At 36.5% G+C, this 18595-nt stretch overlaps 1 protein-coding gene across 1 annotated transcript in view; it reads left to right on the forward strand.

The window, feature by feature from the left end:
• Positions 1–906: 906 nt before the first annotated feature.
• Positions 907–18595, forward strand: part of MMS22L (MMS22 like, DNA repair protein) — a 98146-nt gene continuing 80457 nt past the window's right edge. Inside the window, 7 exon segments of the mRNA XM_010169277.2 lie at positions 907–1085; positions 3287–3412; positions 6646–6698; positions 10873–10960; positions 11052–11229; positions 12342–12435; positions 14982–15112. Coding sequence (XP_010167579.2) covers positions 907–1085; positions 3287–3412; positions 6646–6698; positions 10873–10960; positions 11052–11229; positions 12342–12435; positions 14982–15112 — 849 coding nt within the window.

The following is an 18595-nucleotide window of genomic DNA, read 5'->3' on the forward strand; positions in this document are numbered from 1 at the left end:
CCTCTCTATTACCAACCTCTGGCCAAGGTGTAAACTGTTTTCTGCAAGAGCATTATGAATATAAAACTGCCAGCAATGCAACTGAAAACTTAACTTAGAACTAATAGTTTTAATTCTATTGGCTGTGTATTATCATAGAACTCTGTGGCACCTGTTGCCTAGTTCTGCTTTTCCAGTAGGTTGTATAAAATATTAATTCCCTAGTGCTAAATATATGGTGAAATTCTCTTGAGTGTGATCTTCCTTCTCCTTTTGCTTTCATTTCCCACTTTGCAGATTCCTAGGAAGTCAGATGTTTTTAATAGAAACTTCTAACTTGAGCTATGTCAGAATCATTTTCTGAACTTTAAAACTTTAGCATTTCAGGGTTCCATAATCACCATGTGGGGTGTATTTACTGCTTCTTAGAAGGAACTTGAGCTGTAATATCGCCTTAAAGTCATGGACAACCTGTAGTGCATGGTGTATTTTCATAGCATAGCTACTCTGGTTGCAAAACAAAGTGTTGCTGAAAGTAGCTTGCCTATGCCTTACAATGCATTCCTGGCTCTTGTTCTACTCTCATGCTAGTCTAACTTCATGGCTAGTCGATTCAGAGAGCTAAACCAGCAGAAAATGAACTTATCTTGATTTTTGTAGGATTTTCACTGATGTGATTCCCTGAACAGGTTATAATGGAGGAAGATGAAGTTGCACAAAAGAGCAGAATTGTGTGGGAGAGCATGAGACCATGATTGCCTTCCTTGGTGGTATCTCTGTTTGTTAGTTTGATGTTACAGTTACTCAGATCTGTGTCCTCACTTGAGCAGAAGGATTATGGGGGTTATAAGAATGAGAAAATTATTTGAAGAAACACTATGAGTGTCTTTTAATTTATCTGTTTATTTTCTGAATCAGGTGGAAGCAATGGACGATGACTTTGTGAATTCCTCCACACCCCCATTTCTCACTGACAGCTTGGAGATGGCAATGGAAGTGGAGAATGAGAACTCAAAGCCACCTTGTTTTTCCTGTACTTTTGACAACCAAAGTGGAGGGAGAAGCTTCTCTGCAGAGTCTTATTTAGCAAGTGGGTCTCTTAAGAGGTATGGAATTATTTATTTTTTTTTTTTTAGTTTTTCGCCAGTGTTTGGTGCCTCTAAATACTGCCAGGGTTTCCAAATCAGTTTGTTCTTCAACTGTTATGATCCTGAGATCTACCAAAACGGGAAGGGCAATTGTTTTGATACACTGCTTTGAACAATGATCTAGGTCCAGTGCTTAGCTTTGTGAACTTCCTTTAAAATACTGTAAAACACCTGTTACAGACCTGTTAGGTTGCTTCAAAACTGTCCTGTTGGGCAACAGCATCCAAGACCCCTTAAATTTCTGAGGAGGCTGCAGCACTCCTTTTCCAGTTGTATGCTCTATTCGGTGCTGGTTCTTTCTTTTCCCCGTGGTAGAAACAAACCTGTTCTGTCCAGCTTCCCCAGATCACTGGGACTGTCCTTTATGGCGTTAAGACCATCTTTCTTTAAGCTCTACCTTTGCACGCATTCTGGATTTCAGGTTCAGAAGTCACATGCATAACAAGTAAGTATTTTCTGTGAGATTCCAAAACATTACTTTGGTTTTGTTAATACCTTCTTTACTGTCTGTGATCCGGTTTAGTTTTCTGTGCCATTTGCTGGTTCCCCAGCGGTTGTCTTGTTTTTCCCACAAAAGCATAATCTTTCTGTCTGTCTGTTCTCCTGCCAAGCTTCATATTTTCTGTTTACTTTGGTGTTTTTTAACCTTAATTTCCACAGCCTTTTCTGTAGAGTCTTTAGGGGGAGTTCCGCTGCACCTCCCCCATTCCCTATCTTATTGATCATTTTTTTGTTGTTGTTGTTGTTGGATCAGAGCATATTCAGTCAAGCTGATGTCCAGTAGAGGATTTAGAGAGCCTGTGTCTGCATGAATGTATCAGTAGTGGATTCTACACCGCCAAAGATGCACTTAATGACAGAAACATTTTAAACTCACTCAGGAACTTGTACATAGGCAGGTTTCCCAGATAGCTACAGTCATGATAATACTGTTCTTCTGTCATTTATTCACCCTGTCTACTTAGACTGTAAATTCTTGGAAAAGCTTGCATGTGAGGGACTCCTCTGTCTTCATTATCAAGTACAAGAGTAACTGGATTTAATTGCTAAAGGCTTCAAAACAGCCCAATGTTTAGGCAGTTACCAAGTGAACTACAGGTGTTGTGGGAGATTGAGATGATTAGTCAGCAAATGTTCTTTTTGCCTCTGAGAACTGAATTGGTAATAGTGTATAGTTCAAGAAGAATATAAATTTGGTGTGTAATGCAATGAAAACCAAGTGCTTGCCCTGTATTTTTTTTTTTTTTTTAAATTTTTAAAAAGAGAAGTATTTCTTGCATCTTAGTGAATTCAGCTTTACCTGCGCTGGGGTATCTTATGAAAGTCAGTGGGAAAATTCTGAAATAATTTCCTTTGATGTCTTTGTTGTTGTTATTATTATACAGCTTGCTGTGTTTTGGGTTTTTTTTTTTTTAGAAAGCACATTAGTGAAATATGTTTATATTTGCACAGTTAGTAATGTTTTAACAATCTCTGCAGTTGTCTGAATTTCTCCACTTTGAGTAAAATGTTAATTCTGATTTTATTTATTTTTTTTCTTTAGACAAGAGCAAAGTGTAGTCATGGCCTAGTGCTAGTTTAAGTTATAATAAAGTAACATTTTGTGATCCTCATCAGTTCACCTACCTAAAATTGTGCTTTTATTAATGCTCTTTTATCGATCTGTTCTTTTTAATATTATTAAATGTATATAAAGGAGCACATGTATGTTCTAGTACTAGTTATTTGGCATGTAGTGTACATTGAGATAGATTTGAAACATACACTTACAGTGGAGCATGTTATCTAAAGTAGCAGCCTCTTCTTTTGAGGACAGTCTGTATGTTATGTTTCAGGCCCTTTGTAAGGATGAAGGTGCTTCAAGGTGGTAGCTTGTTAATTTTTATTTGTTTCTAAAATATACTGTGCCGTGTAACTATATCATGTTTTTATACTCTTGAAGCTAGGAGTTGTCATATTTTATGTACTATATATTATATTGCTATAAAAGGTATAACAGTCTGTCTTTTGAGAGCACTGCTACTTCTTCCTATCGATAGTATACGTGTTGCTGATACACTGTTAAAATACCAGTGATATATAAGCCAGCTGTAGATATTGTGTTCTACAAGTTTATTACTTGGGGGGGATGTATGAATATTGTTGGCTCTATTTTACAGGGTTTTGCTGACACTAGATCCTTCTCCAAATGACTATGAAGATGATGTAGTGGAAATGTTTGGCTTTCCATGGGTTACTGAAACGGCATTAGTTGAATCCTGTGGACTTCTCTTTGGATTACATAGGTATGGTAACGTTAATATATTTTATCATTAATCTGCTTCTGTAGTTGTACCCACCTGAAGCATGTAACAAACTTTTCAAGTTTTTGAAAGTGAATCATGAAAGGCTGTGGGCTGTGCGGTGCATCCAAGAAGATTATGCTGTCCATCTAACACTCCAGTAGGTGACAGGTAAGACACAGATGGAATTATGGGAAGAAGTAAACTTGTGTCACAGATTTTTAATATTATGTGACTTAACAGTAAGTTTCTAAGCAGTGTTGTGCATATCTTAGCCATCACCAGATAAAAGTCGCAAAGTATAGTTATTACAACAGTTTTGTGATTAATTTGGAAGGCTCTATCTTCAGAATATAGAAATGAACTATATAAGATTTCCTCGAATGAGATTGTGCTACCCATGTAATTAAAGTTGTCTTTTGAAGATTAAGTCCTTTTTTTGTGCATGAAGAAAAGTGGAAGTTAAAAATCAAATATTGTAAACGCTGGATGCAACACTTTCTTCAATTGTTTGGATTAGGATAGCTTCAGCAATCTCTTCAGATACAGTTACTCAGTGTTTGACTAATTCATTGTCGATGTTTAATCTGGTCAATGCAAATACACAGATCACCGATAATCCTCTTTGCTACTGATAATCCTCAGGATGTACAGCGTATACATAGAGTGGATGGGAGAGCAGCTTTTGTATGACTCTACAAATACATGTGATGTATTCCATCATTCCTTTGATTGTAGTGGATTCTTCCACCCCGTTAGGGTATGACCAAGGGCATGATGTGAAACATCATTAATAGTGTCTGGGTTATGGAAACACGATGGTGTAGATGGCAGGAGGTATATTAAAACCAGTATTATTTAGCTTTGCTTGTTTGATGCAAGCTTTGACTTCACTGTGATTTTTTTTTTAAAAAAAAAAAAGGTTAAGAAATCTGATAATGAAGGAGATAGGAGATTAACTTAGTGAAAAGAAACACTGTATCCCTTTCAGCATTTGGTCTGATCTGTTTGTTAACTGTTAACAGAAAATCACTGGGCAGTGAGACAGCAATGTAACTGATCTGTTGAATTAAATAGATTTTTTTTTTTTTTCTGTAATATAAACTGTTCTGTAATTGTAATAGAGATTAACATAAGGCATAATATATTTTATTGTGGTTTTTAAGTTATTCAGACTATATATGTTTTAAAATCTACTGAACAGGTAGGAATAATGGATTTCGGGTAACTCTTGGCTATGAGTGTTTGGTTGCTGAGCTGTCTTTTGGTGTGACAAGTCCCTCTGCAAAGATATTCTCTCTTTCAGTTCATTTGTTCACTCATGTAATGGTGTTCTCATTTATAGACCAGTTGACAACTGAAAGTAGGAAAACTCCTCTTTCCATTATAGAAATCATATGCGTTAAGTACAAGTTATAGTGATCCTTGAGGACAAGATGCCTGTAAACAGTTCAATTTATAAAGTATAAATAATATCCATATTTAAATACATACTTACAGAGACCTAGCACTTTTAAGTGTGTCTGTAAGTATTAAAGACTGTTATTTAATATTTTAAAATATTGTAATAAATAATAATATTATACAGCAGAACTACAAGCTTAAAACATTAATTGCACAGTAAAAAAATTCTTACCTGTGATTTTTTTATATGATTGAAGATGTGTGAGTCAAAGTGAGTAAGAGCTATGTAACTATTTAAGTGGGAATATTAAGACAATATATCTTTGATTAATAAACAGAAGTACTAGTTTAACTGGCAAGACATTTATTTGTAAATCAAATGTTTTAAAGATTAACAACCATGATGATCAATCTTTGAGGCACAAATGCAAATTGAAATTAAAATTACTTATTTAGCTGATGATATCTTTGCTATGCTTCTCATGCCCAGTTTGTGCTTTATGCTTTTATTTTATCAGCCCACTGTATTCTGTCTTTTGTCAATTTGGTGGAGAAACTTTTTTTTTCTTTTGTCTTTCTCCCCTGTACGGCTCCTTACTGCTCCTCCTTCTCTCTAACCTTCAACCTCAACAGCTCTCTTTCTTAAAGTTCTCCTGCTTTCAACTTCCTTTCTATGGGCTTGCAATACTTGAAAAATCCATGAAGAAATTTGGCTTTGATTTCAAAACAAACAAAAAAACTCTACAGCCCACCTAAAAAGCAGAAGGTGGTCCTTGGTAGCTGACATGACTTTATCCAAGGAAGGAAAATCTAAGGGAAGTAATTTTAGTGTGTTCCTGCCCTCTAGTATGCAGGTTACAACCTGGTTTTTTGAATCCTTGTGGGTACTTCCTATTTTTCAATTTCTTTAATTTTTTTTGTAAGAACATTTTATCTGGGTTGAATCCAAGTCTCTTGTTTTTGAATCCTTCAGTAGTTGCTGCTTTGACTGTATAAGAAATGAGACAGAGAGCTCCTTCCTCAATTTATGCAACATTTTCCTTCTAAAGTCTGTCTTGCACAGTTGTGCTTTTCTTGTGTTCAGTTTAGTACCACATTATCTCTGTGGAGACTATACTTGAAGACCACTTGAAAATAACAGTTGTTGTGGAATAAGGCTGAGTACTTACCTATGTTACAGCTTTTTTAAATTTTCATTTGCAGTAGCAGTTAGGAACTTCTTTAAAAATACTCTCTCTCCTCTCCAAAACTGAACTGAGTTTTAACTTTTCTAGAGACACTTTCTCCTTTTACTCTACTGTATTTGTCAGTATAGATAAATCAACAGATAAATCTACTGTTTATCTGTTGTGCCCAAGTTAAGCAGCAGACCACTGTAAGCAGGATGCAGGAAAAGCTGCTGACAAAATGCATGGGTGCTCATTCACAAGTGAATTAATTTAGCATATACTGAATGCATGCCATGAGCATTAACTTCCAGGTTTATTCTGTGGTCAAATGTGAAGTTGAGTTATGGTTATGGAAAGATCACTTTTGTGGTTTTTTGTGTGTGTGGTTGTTTTTTTCCTACCCCTAATATTTAGCTAATCATGTTATTGTGTTTAATGTTTTAAAAACAAGCAAAAATTCTATCAACTGTCATTCCTTCATACTCGGATGTGTCTGTTGCCTTCCACTAATACTCTTTCCTAAGTTACGTTTCTGTAAGCTTTTTCAGAAATACAAAGCAAGGAACACTTCTTGCCTCTCTGTTCTATTTAGACCTTACTAAAATGTAGTTAAACAACTTTTGCCTATATAAATACCATAAACCTTTGTATTCTTTTGATTAGGCAACAGATATACAGACTGGAAAACCTAGTACAAATGAGTTCATCTGATTTTGGTAAGTTTAACACATTTAATTTGACATTGGGATAGGTATCTGACTACCTTTTCATTATGGAAGTATATTATCACAGATGGTGCTTTGACTCTGGACCACAGGTTCATGGAGTGTGCCGTAGAAGAGCATATACTCACCTGCAGGAAGAGTATGAATATAGGTAACCAAGTGATGTAAGTTAGCAGAAAATAGTGGAAATGTTGTGAGTCAGTTTGGAACCAGATCTGCCTGTGTGTAGGTGCACAGGGCAATCCCAACCTTACTGACCTTAGTGGGGAATTTCACATTAATTTGACTTGAGCTAAGATGTCATCCCTAAGGTAGAATTTGGCAAAACTATTAACTCCTTTAATTAAAAATAGAAGGTTGCATCAAAACTCCCAGTAACTATTTTAGTTACAAAGGTTGTGGGTTGAGACTTTTTTCAGTGTTCTCTTGGCTTATGTTTAAACCGATTACTTATATTTGCTTAGTTTAGAGTTATTTACAAACTTAATTTATATTTGCAGCAGGATCAATGAAATGAGATAACTACAAAATGCTTTGCTTCAATTAAATACTAAGGCATGAGTAGCAGTATGTTTCTGAATGATTATTGCAGCCTTGGGCTTATTGTAAGTTTGAAGGCTAAATTTGTTAGCAAGTTGAGAACTTCAGTAATTACTTAGAAATAAACTGTCTGTAGCACCTTCTCATTACAGATAAATTCTTAGTATTCTAAGAGTACAAGTTAATATTTTCACACATTATTATTATTTTGGTTTGATATTGTCATGCTCTGCCATTTTGCCATATAAATCATTCATGTGACTTTAAGTTTCTTTCATATGCTTTTGTTGATTGTATTTTAAAAGTCTAGTTTTGCTGACATTTAATACATAAGTGGAAATAGCCTTATTTTAAATTACATTTGAACTTTTATATGGTATCTGGACAGGAAGAAACTGTTTTGTGGTTCTTTTTCCCATAAATTTAAGCATCTGGTTGGTTATCGTCTCTGTATCCTCTTCTTCCTCTTGTCAAATATGTTAGAAAAATAAAGAAACTTTTAAATTTTATGCTTTGCACCAGGCTTTCTTTGTGACTTAGAGCAAGTCACTGGTACATCTGTGACTCAGTTCCACCTTGATACAAGCAGTCTGGTATTAGGGGAGTGCTGTGAGGATTGAAATATTTAAAATGATCAGGCAGTGTGATGTTAGGTTTTATTGATGTCTTAGATGAACACACTATTGCCACTGTTTAAAACCCCAGTTTAGAATTTTAGCTAAGTAAATCTTTGTTGTGTTTATATGTTCATACAGATGATAATATCATACATTTAATTTAATTTCCTATCAGTCTTAATGAGCTTTGGAGAATTGGTAGAGAACTGTGTATTGTGGAAGCCATATAAATTTTTTTCTTATACTCTGTGGTGTTTTGCTGCTTTTTTTTTTTTTTTTTTTTGTGAAAATGCCTGTTCTCTTCTTAACACTTTTGTTCACCTTATTTCATTGGTCAGTGATTTACTTTTAGATATTAGGAAAAAGTTCTTCACTGTAAGGGTGGTCAGACACTGGAACAGGTTGCCCAAGGAAGTTGTTGATGCCCCCTCCCTGGAAGTGTTCAAGACCAGGCTGGATGAGGCTTTGAGCAACCTGGTCTAGTGGAAGGTGTCCCTGCTGACGGCGGGGGGATTGGAACTGGATGATCTTTGAGGTCCCTTCCAATCCAAACCATTCTATGATTCTATGATTCTATGATTCTATGATTCTATGATTCTATGATTCTATGATTCTATGATTCTATGATTCTATGATTCTATGATTCTATGATTCTATGATTCTATGATTCTATGATTCTATGATTCTATGATTCTATGATTCTATGATTCTATGATTCTATGATTCTATGATTCTATGATTCTATGATTCTATGATTCTATGATTCTATGATTCTATGATTCTATGATTCTATGATTCTATGATTCTATGATTCTATGATTCTATGATTCTATGATTCTATGATTCTATGATTCTATGATTCTATGATTCTATGATTCTATGATTCTATGATTCTATGATTCTATGATTCTATGATTCTATGATTCTATGATTCTATGATTCTATGATTCTATGATTCTATGATTCTATGATTCTATGATTCTATGATTCTATGATTCTATGATTCTATGATTCTATGATTCTATGATTCTATGATTCTATGATTCTATGATTCTATGATTCTATGATTCTATGATTCTATGATTCTATGATTCTATGATTCTATGATTCTATGATTCTATGATTCTATGATTCTATGATTCTATGATTCTATGATTCTATGATTCTATGATTCTATGATTCTATGATTCTATGATTCTATGATTCTATGATTCTATGATTCTATGATTCTATGATTCTATGATTCTATGATTCTATGATTCTATGATTCTATGATTCTATGATTCTATGATTCTATGATTCTATGATTCTATGATTCTATGATTCTATGATTCTATGATTCTATGATTCTATGATTCTATGATTCTATGATTCTATGATTCTATGATTCTATGATTCTATGATTCTATGATTCTATGATTCTATGATTCTATGATTCTATGATTCTATGATTCTATGATTATCACAGTATGCAAAAGATTTTGTAATGAAATACTGTAATATAAAATTTTGTTTAAATAGAGCTTCCGAGAGTTTAGGATAAAATATTTGTAATTGCTACAAAGCAGCAGTAGTATCTATAAATAATCCCTGTAGAACAGAGTGATTTGAGCCTCTAAACCCATGGTTCATTACCGTGGCAGATCCTGTAGCTTCTCATGTGGTGGGGGTTGGCTGTACACTGGAATATTACTGTACTTGTATCAGTTGATTTGCTTCACTTGTGACTGTTGGTGCTCAGAAGATGTTGAGATAGGCTTATATGCACAAAACTTTATTTGTGGGGTCTGTAGCAAGTGGCATACACAAACTTCAAGGTTGCCTGTAGGGGATGGGGGAAACAAAGGGGGGAGAGAGCAAGAAATGGAAAGGGAAGACTCACAGAATCACAGAATGTCAGGGATTGGAAGGGACCTCGAAAGATCATCTAGTCCAATCCCCCTGCTGGAGCAGGAACCTAAATGAGCCCAGTGGCCAGCTGCGGAGAGGAACAAAGCTGACTGCCTTTCCCTGGACATACAGTCCATTGCAGCAGGTGACAAAGAGTTTTTGCCACACATCTCCTCTAGTGCAATTCACTTTCACTGCTCAAACTCCTTGTTTGCTTTTCCCATTTATGATGTTCTTGACAGTGACTGGCACGTGCTTAATCAGGTGCAAGTGTCGCAGGCTGACTGGTTGCTAAGTGTTTGTGTGTATATATTATTGGTCAGTAGTTATCGGGTATTTAAATAACTGTATCCACTTTGTTATGCACAGAGTTTCATCTTTCTCTAATACAAGCTGAAATCTATGAGCCAAGGTGTGGAAATAAATATGAACTGATTGACACACCAGTGGCAATAGCTTCCAATGAACCTTTGCTGTAATGACGGTGTTTGAGCTTGCAGGTGCCAGATAAGGAGGGTAACACTGTAAGAACAACAGCTTCAGAGAGCAAAGGCAAGGAGACACATAGCTGCAATAGCTGTTGGAAAGGATACAGAGCTGCAAGTGAAAGGCAGGCTAGAGGATTGTGAGTGGACTGCTCTTAGCACTACATGTCTTAAGGCACTGTGCAAGAATATGATGCTTCCTAGGAAGAGAAGTTACAAAGCACCTTTCCAAATATGTCAACTTGCTTAAGTCCCCCAAGAGAAAAGGACACTGAGAAATTGTTTCACACATGACTTTTCTGAAGGTGTCATGGAAGCAGACGGAGAGCAAGGCAGTAAGGCTGAATGATTTCTAGCACTGATTGCTTGCCTTTGCCACCTTTCCTGAGGGACTGGATGCCTTCTTTACCCTCTCTATCCAGATATGCATCTGAGATGACAAGATAAAAAATGGATCCCTCTGGCAAGGTGACATTTAGAAGTGGGTGTTTCCCACCAGCCACCTCCCAAGTTGTCCTCAGAAAAGAGGATGGCTTTCTAGTGGTCTGGTTTAATTATTGTGGGGAATGCATGTGTTACATGAGTCACAATGTGGGCACATCTGCTTTAAGCTATTGGTCTGTTTTACTTCAGGTCAAGCTGCAAACTTGCACTCTGAAGCAGAGAGCATCAGGCATCAATGTATTGAGTTTCTGCATTATGTGAAAGTTTTCATCTTCAGGTGAGGTTTGCACACAATTTACTAACTTATGTACTGAGCTTTGCTGCTTCTTACCTGTTTTCTAATTGTGTGTCTATGCACGTGTGTTCAGGTATCTGGAACCCCCTAAACTGGAAAATGATGGAACGCTCCATCCGTATGAAGAGCTGGAAGCGCAGTTACCATCAGCGTTGGTGGAAGAGCTTCATGCTTTGACCATGCACATTGGTCACCTTTGTGAACTCCCTAGTAGTGTCCTGGCAGCGTTTACTATTCAACATCAAGCAAAGGTTGATGTCTTTTATAATTTTTTTTGTGTGTGTAAACATACATAATGAACTTGATAAATTTTTCCTGAATAATAATTAATCTTTCTTCAGGCTAAAATTAAAGTTGTGCTTTATAGTTTAGTGTTTTTCCCTTTATTAACTAAATACCATCCCATACTTGGCAAACACAACTAATGAGCTCTGGATTGGATTTTCAGTTATCTTTATTTATCTATTTATTTTTATGTTTTGTAGCTTTTAGAATTCTTCCTGCACGATACAAATGATAATACCAATTGCAGGTAGCAAAGTAAGCCTGAATTAGTTTAGCATGTTTAAAAATATTCCTCGGTGTTTGTCCTTACTAATGTTTAAAATTTCTGAGCTTCCCCATAGGGTGGGCACTTTTTAAAAAATACATTCTGAAATCTGATTGAAAACAGGAAAAGATCATGCATATAAAGAAGAAAAGTGCAGACATGGAAGTAGGCACTGCAGCAATTAAACACAAGTAAAGTATACACCATTAGGATTTGTGCATACATATAATAACCAAGGCTTTGAAATCTTTTAGAAAGAAAAAAAAGAATTTCAGTCTTAAGTTGTATAAACTAGTATCTGGAGAAGAATGATCCACTGAGAAGCAGCATTATGAGTCTTTGTTTAGCTTGCCAGTAGAGCTACTGTTGAGCTGATGAAAGAAATAGTAATTTCAAGTAAACTTTAAGGAAAAGAATATTGACATTTTGGAATTACTTTAAGAGCACGCTTTACTTCAGCAACTGATGTGCTACCTAATACTTCTCTGGAAAGGAAAGGAGAACTAAGGATGTTGTAATCTGTCAAGCTTAAATCAAAGCATTGTGTTTAAATTTTAGTTTAGGTCAGATTAAAGACTTCACAAACATCCTCTACAGACATAATTAATTGTCATGAAGGTTTTTTGTTTGTGTTCTTTTTTTTTTTTCTTTAACTGAATGGCATTTTTGTATGTTACAGTGTATTGGATCATAGATATCCATAATGTTCACTGCAGGCAAAATGTATGCCCATCTTCATGTGTCCTAGTACGGTACACAGAATTTGCTAAAGAAATGTTAAAAATAAATAAATATGTTTATTTCTAATCACAGGTCTTTCCCCCATCGTGGCATTTACTACACCTCCACTTGGATATTCATTGGCTAGTACTGGAAATTCTTCATGTACTAGGTGAAAAAATGATGAGTAAGTGTGTAGGTTTCTGTATTTAACTTATTCTTGTATATATGACTTACCTAGATTTCTTATCTTAATTTGTTCAGAATCATTTACTACTTTTGGTAGTTTTTAAACATTGCTATATTTAATTGGGTAAACGCAAATATGGCGAAAGCAGGTTCTTTGGGAATCTTTGTGTAGCTCAAATTAAATGAAATAGTATCAGGAATTTATTATATCAGAACTTGATGAAGATTACAGAGTTTGTTCTCAAATGAAGGTTACAACGTACTAAATATTTAGTAACAGTACACTTTTTGACTTTGCAAATAGAAATGCATAACAGTGAACAGCAGTTTGATGAAAACAATATAGGAAAAGTCTCCAAGGATGGACTAGGTCAGGGGAGGTGACTGTCCCACTCTGCACTGGTGCAGCCTCACCTCGAGTACTGTGTGCAGTTTTGGGAGCCGCAGGATAAAAAGGATATAAAGCTACTGGAGAGTGTCCAGAGGAGGGCCACTAAATTGATGAAGGGGTCAGAGAGGATGTTGTATGAGGAGAGGCTGAAGTTGCTTGGTTTGTTCAGCCTGGAGAAGAGGAGACGGAGAGTAGATCTGATTGGAGTCTGTAACTTCCTCACAAGGGGAAGAGGAGGGGCAGGTGCTGATCTGATTGGAGTCTGAAACTTCCTCACAAGGGAAGAGGAGGGGCAGGTGCTGATCTCTCCTCTCTGGTGACCAATGATAGGACCAGAGGAAATGGCAGGAGGATGTGCCAGAACAAGTTTAGGTTGGACATTAGGAAAAGATTCTTCACCCAGAAGGTGGTGGACCACTGGAACAGGCTCCCCAGGAAGGTGGTCATGGCACCAAGCCTGGCAGTATTCAAAAAGCATTTGGTCAACATGTGCCCTCAGACACATGGTCTGAATCTGTTGACTGTCTTATGGTAGGGCAAGAGTTGGACTTGATGATCCTTGTGGGTCCCTTCCAACTCACAACGTTCTATGATTCTAAAGAATCTCAGAACACATAATTCACATTGTTAACCATTTGTGACACTAAGAAAATACTGTGAAAAAGGAAGAAGCCTAAGTCAGAGGAGCTTATAAAAGTACAGCAAGAAAAGAGCAAGGCAGTAGCGCTTTTTTAAAAAAAAAAGCTTTTAAAAGGGTAAAAAGTAGATTGATAAGAATAAGCTGTTCATAGAAGCTAGATAAAAAAGGTCACAGAATACAATTGAAGAACTCAACTTCAAAGTAGTTCAGTTTGCTGAAGAAGAATTGATAAAATACCGAACAGCTTTATTTGCTTTGTGAGAATTATCTCTTGTTTATGTCCATGCTAGGAAAATAAATCACAAAAATGTATTTTCTTCTATAATCCTTGTGTTACTACAACCAAGTACCCCCTCTCCCTTGACTATGTTATTATAAATTATTCATATAGGAATTGCAACAGTTGGAGTAACAATGAGGTCTAGAAAGAATGCACTGTATGTTTAGCCCGGGTAACTGGTACTGAATCTGAGCTCCTGGATTAGCTATTGCCTGCTCTGAGTGCTGTCACAACACAGCCTTTCTTGGATTAATGTGTCTACTGTTTCTGCATGTCTGTGTTACTGAATAATGTGTGGATTGGCTGTTTGTTCTATAATTCTAAGTTTCTTTTATTATCCATTGTGGGATAACTGGTTTTCCTTTTTTGGGGTCTTTTGGAGAAACTGTTGGAGGCAATTTATTATCCAGAATTCTGTATTTATTCTTAGATAAGGCTCTGAGTCATAATGCAGTAATCCATTTTTGTAAGAGAAAACTTGTGCTTTTTAACAACAAAATTTACTAGTCAAGACAATGGTATCTCTGCATATATTGTCATGTATTCTTATCTGCCTTGTGGAATTTCTTAGGTTCTCATTCTGTAAAGTACACTGAGTAGGAACTTCTCACTGCTGAGACCAATGGCAGGGTAGTGGGTTCAGGGCTTCACAGTGCATTTCCAAGAATAAAATGTTGGCTCATTCTACATGTCTTCTGATCCACTGATGTCAATGGAGTTGCACCGTTGAAAAGCTTGTGGGATAAGATCTTACAGCCTCTTAATTTTACCATTTTATCTGTGTTAATGTCTACAATTACTCAAGTTGGAATATAATCGTGCCAGCTTTTTATACCAACCTCTCCAAAGGGAAGTGTTAGACCTCTCCAGAATTGTTTGTCATCAACTTGCATATCTGTAAAACATGTCATGATTTCAGAACATGCGCACTGGCATGTGACAAAGAGGAACTTGCAGAGAAATCTTTATTCCACTGCAAAACCTGTGCCAATGAAAGGCTGTAAAGTGCCAAATTATTTTACTGTCAACCAGAATAATACCAGACTTCAGTGTAATGATGAAGGTACCAGCTTGAACTTAGAATGGATGAACTTTTGCAAATGAGTTTGTAAATTAAAGTTACATATAGCTCAACAAACCAATTCTAAAGTATAGAAAAAAAAAAGATTTCTGTCTTCTGTTCCTACAGCCAAACCCAGAACTAAATAGTTCTAATTTTCTTTTGCGTTTTAGGACAAGTTGTATATGCTAACCATTTCATAAATCTAACTGGAGAGAATTTAACCAGTATCAGTTTGTTTGAAACACACTGTGGGAATCTCATATCTGATTTAATAAGCTTGTCCATCAACAAGTATATAAAGGTAACTTTTTCTCTTTATATATGGGACATAGGCAGTGAAAAGCTTGTATTTGGAACCATATGAATTAGATATTGCACCAATGCATACGTGACTTCTTACTGCTAAGTTTTAAATGTTATGTATGGCTTTGTATCTACATGTTTTAAAGAGTGTTATTTGTTAGGAGCTCAAGTTGTGTTATATTTATTCATGACCATCTGGCAGTTGAATGAGAGAGTAATATTGAAATGCACTGTCTACAGAGCAGAAGTGAGTGCCACATTTCCCAAGTTCAGTGTTCCAGGTTTAATGCCAAACATTGCACAGTCTAAAAGGTTTAGAGCTATAGATGAAAAATAATAATAATAATAATAAAATATTTTCAAACTCTCTCAACAGGAACAAAAATAAAGTAACCGTAATCCTGGCAGTAAGCTAACTGGACACTTACAGAATGTCATGTTACAATTGCACTGCTCCTATTTCTGCAATCTCATCTTTCTGTTACAGCACTTTTATGTTTGTCAAGGGAAAACTTGTCCTTTTCTTTTCCTTTTCTTTCCTTCTATAGCTGCAGTGTTTTTCTCACTTGTTTTGAGCGCTCCAAAGCTAGAAAGTCATAATAGCTCCATATAGCAACTAGTAAAAGAGCTGTGTAATCTTTTTTTGACTGTGTCGTTGTGAAACCTGCTTTAGATGGGTATGTGTGATCAATGAATGCAAGACTGAACTCTGAGAATAAGTAGCAGTGACCACTGTATAATTTGTTTTCCTGGTACAAAGACATGGAAAATGGAGTCCCTCTTCTTTCATATTACTGGGGGGAGAGAGGGAAATGGCTATACTAGCATTTGGTAACACTTCTTTTAAACTGTCTTTCTGTAGAGAACTCTGCTACTTTTTAAAATCAGTTTTGATCTATTAAATTATCAGATAATGCTGCAACCTCCTCCCCTGTCAAAAGGCAAATAGATAAGAGCAATATTTTTAAAGGAAGATTCAAATGGTGTCTATTGACCATTGTGCTTGATAGTAAGCTTTGAAATATCAGATGTAAAATGACAGATTCATCCTACTTCCACAGAGCCACATTACAAAGAGAAGGTTGTTTTGCTTTTTCTTCAGCTCTCCCTAGGCTTGAGCCACACAGCTTGAACTAGTTCTGTGTGAGATTCATTTCTGAAGTGGAGCTTGCACTTGAGCTGGATAATGCCTCTTCAGCTGGTGCCTCCTCTAGTGTGAATTCATTGCTGTAATCCAGTAATAGAAATAACGTTGCTCAAAATTGTTGAAAACACAACTGATACCCATAATAGATGACACTGTCAGCTCCTCATTACAACATGTCATTAAGCTTTTATCTGAGAATATTCAGAAGTCCAGCTCTTAAAATTTGTAGATATCCTTGAAGGGAGGGACATAAACTCTAATCCTTCAGACTCCTATTTTCAGATCTGTTTCTTAGGCAGCTCTGATATCAAGACACTTGACTTTGATCATGTACTGAGCCCACTGTGCTCTGAGATATGTTTGGCAGAGAAATATATATCCTTGGATATCTTCTTTCTATTTTCAGCAGCATATCTCTGGCACCAGAGCTCTGTTGTCCCAGCAGTACCACAGTTTGAGGTTATAACCATTCTTACCAAGATATTGAACTCGGGATGTTGCAAGAAGTAAACCAGACTATCTCTGAAGAAAACAATGTCTTGGTTATCCTTAGTCTAACCAATGTCTGTATGGTGTCTTGCTTTGTTTGATACCACTGACCAAACTCTATCCTGGACATGCATACTGCACATCTCCTGCAGAAGAGATCCTGCTGTCTTGTAGAAGAGCACAGTAGTAGATGCAAGTAGTAGGTGAAGAAACCTAGCTGCTGCAACAACTGGTGCTCCATGTAAAAGGCCTGAAACTCTCACTTCTAAGTTAGTTTGTGTACCGAATACTTCCATAAAATCCTCCAATGTTATAGTGCATCTGTTAGTAAGTAGGCTGCTTCTTTCTGAGAAATCTATTTTGCTCTTTGCTGGAGAGTCATAACCAGAGTATTTTTGAGCTGCTTCAGTTTTTGGAAGTTAGTAGTTAAATAAGGGATCTTTCAATAGACTTCAGTGGTCACACTGATGTTTGTTCTCAAAGTAATATTTGTGAAAGATTAATTCAGGTTTTTGAGAGATTCCCATAACAGATCTTTAACTAAAATCATGAGAAAGCATAAGCACGTGAAAAACTCTAAACAGCGTATGTGGAATATGAATAATATCATTATTTTAAATATTTCAGTCTTGACTTTGTGATGTTTTTAAATTGATTGTCAGGGCCCGCCCTGGCAATTTCATAGGGTAAGCAGGGTTCTTTATAGAGAGAAAACCAAATTATGTGTTGCACTTATAAATACATATAAATTCATAGAATCATAGAATGGTTTGGGTTGGAAGGGACCTTAAAGATCGTCTAGTTCCAACCCCCCTGCCATCAGCAGGGACACCTTCCACTAGACCAGGTTGCTCAAAGCCTCATCCAGCCTGGCCTTAAACACTTCCAGGGAGGGGGCAGCCACAACTTCTCTGGGCAACCTGTTCCAGTGTCTGACCACCCTCACAGTGAAGAACTTCTTCCTAATATCTAATCTAAACCTCCCCTCTTTCAGCTTGAACCCATTTCCCCTTGTTTTGTCATTAGTTGCCCTTATGAAAAGTCCCTCCCCAGCTTTCTTGTAGGCCCCCTTCAGGTACTGGAAGGCTGCTATAAGATCTCCCTGGAGCCTTCTCTTCTCCAGGCTGAACAGCCCCAACTCTCTCAGCCTGTCCTCATAGGAGAGGTGCTCCAGCCCTCGGATCATCCTCGTGGCCCTCCTGTGGACTTGTTCTAGCTGCTCTCTGTCTCTCTTCTGATGGGGGCTCCAGAACTGGACGTAGTACTTCGTATTTATAATTAAGTATTCAGTATTGAAGCCTGATTTGGAGCTATGTGAAAACAGTAGTTGTAAATGTATTATTCTAAAAGTGGGTGATAAATAAAAAGTCTATGTTCTTATAGAATATTGTACAGATTTGAAACTATTGGTGATATATTTATCCTTCTAATTGTGAGAGTGTGGTCTCTCTCAAACAGCTACTGCTGTCACTGGCATTGCATATTTTGATTTCATTTTTAATTTACACCACTAGGTTTCCAAATTCAGAAATTATTTTAAGTACTAGTGTGATTTGAGAATAGTTGTGCATGAGTGGATCAGGAAGAACACAAGGATATAAAAATTCAGAATTCATCTCAGCAGATCTAGGTGTCTAGAAGTCAGTTGGCTAGGCTAGTCACCTTAAATTCTTTTATTGTCAGGGAAGGATAGCAACAGTTCTTTCTACTGCAGTGAGTTGGATGAATTAGTCTCTCTAGGTGCCCTTTCCCCTCTATTTTCTTTAGAGGGGTATAGGTTGATTATTCAGACTTGGACTATTCATTGTTTAGGGATAAACTGAGTATGAGCTGGTTTGTCTTGCT

Source organism: Antrostomus carolinensis, unplaced genomic scaffold (assembly GCF_000700745.2).
Source record: "Antrostomus carolinensis isolate BGI_N321 unplaced genomic scaffold, ASM70074v2 scaffold406, whole genome shotgun sequence".
NCBI classification, from domain to species: domain Eukaryota; kingdom Metazoa; phylum Chordata; class Aves; order Caprimulgiformes; family Caprimulgidae; genus Antrostomus; species Antrostomus carolinensis.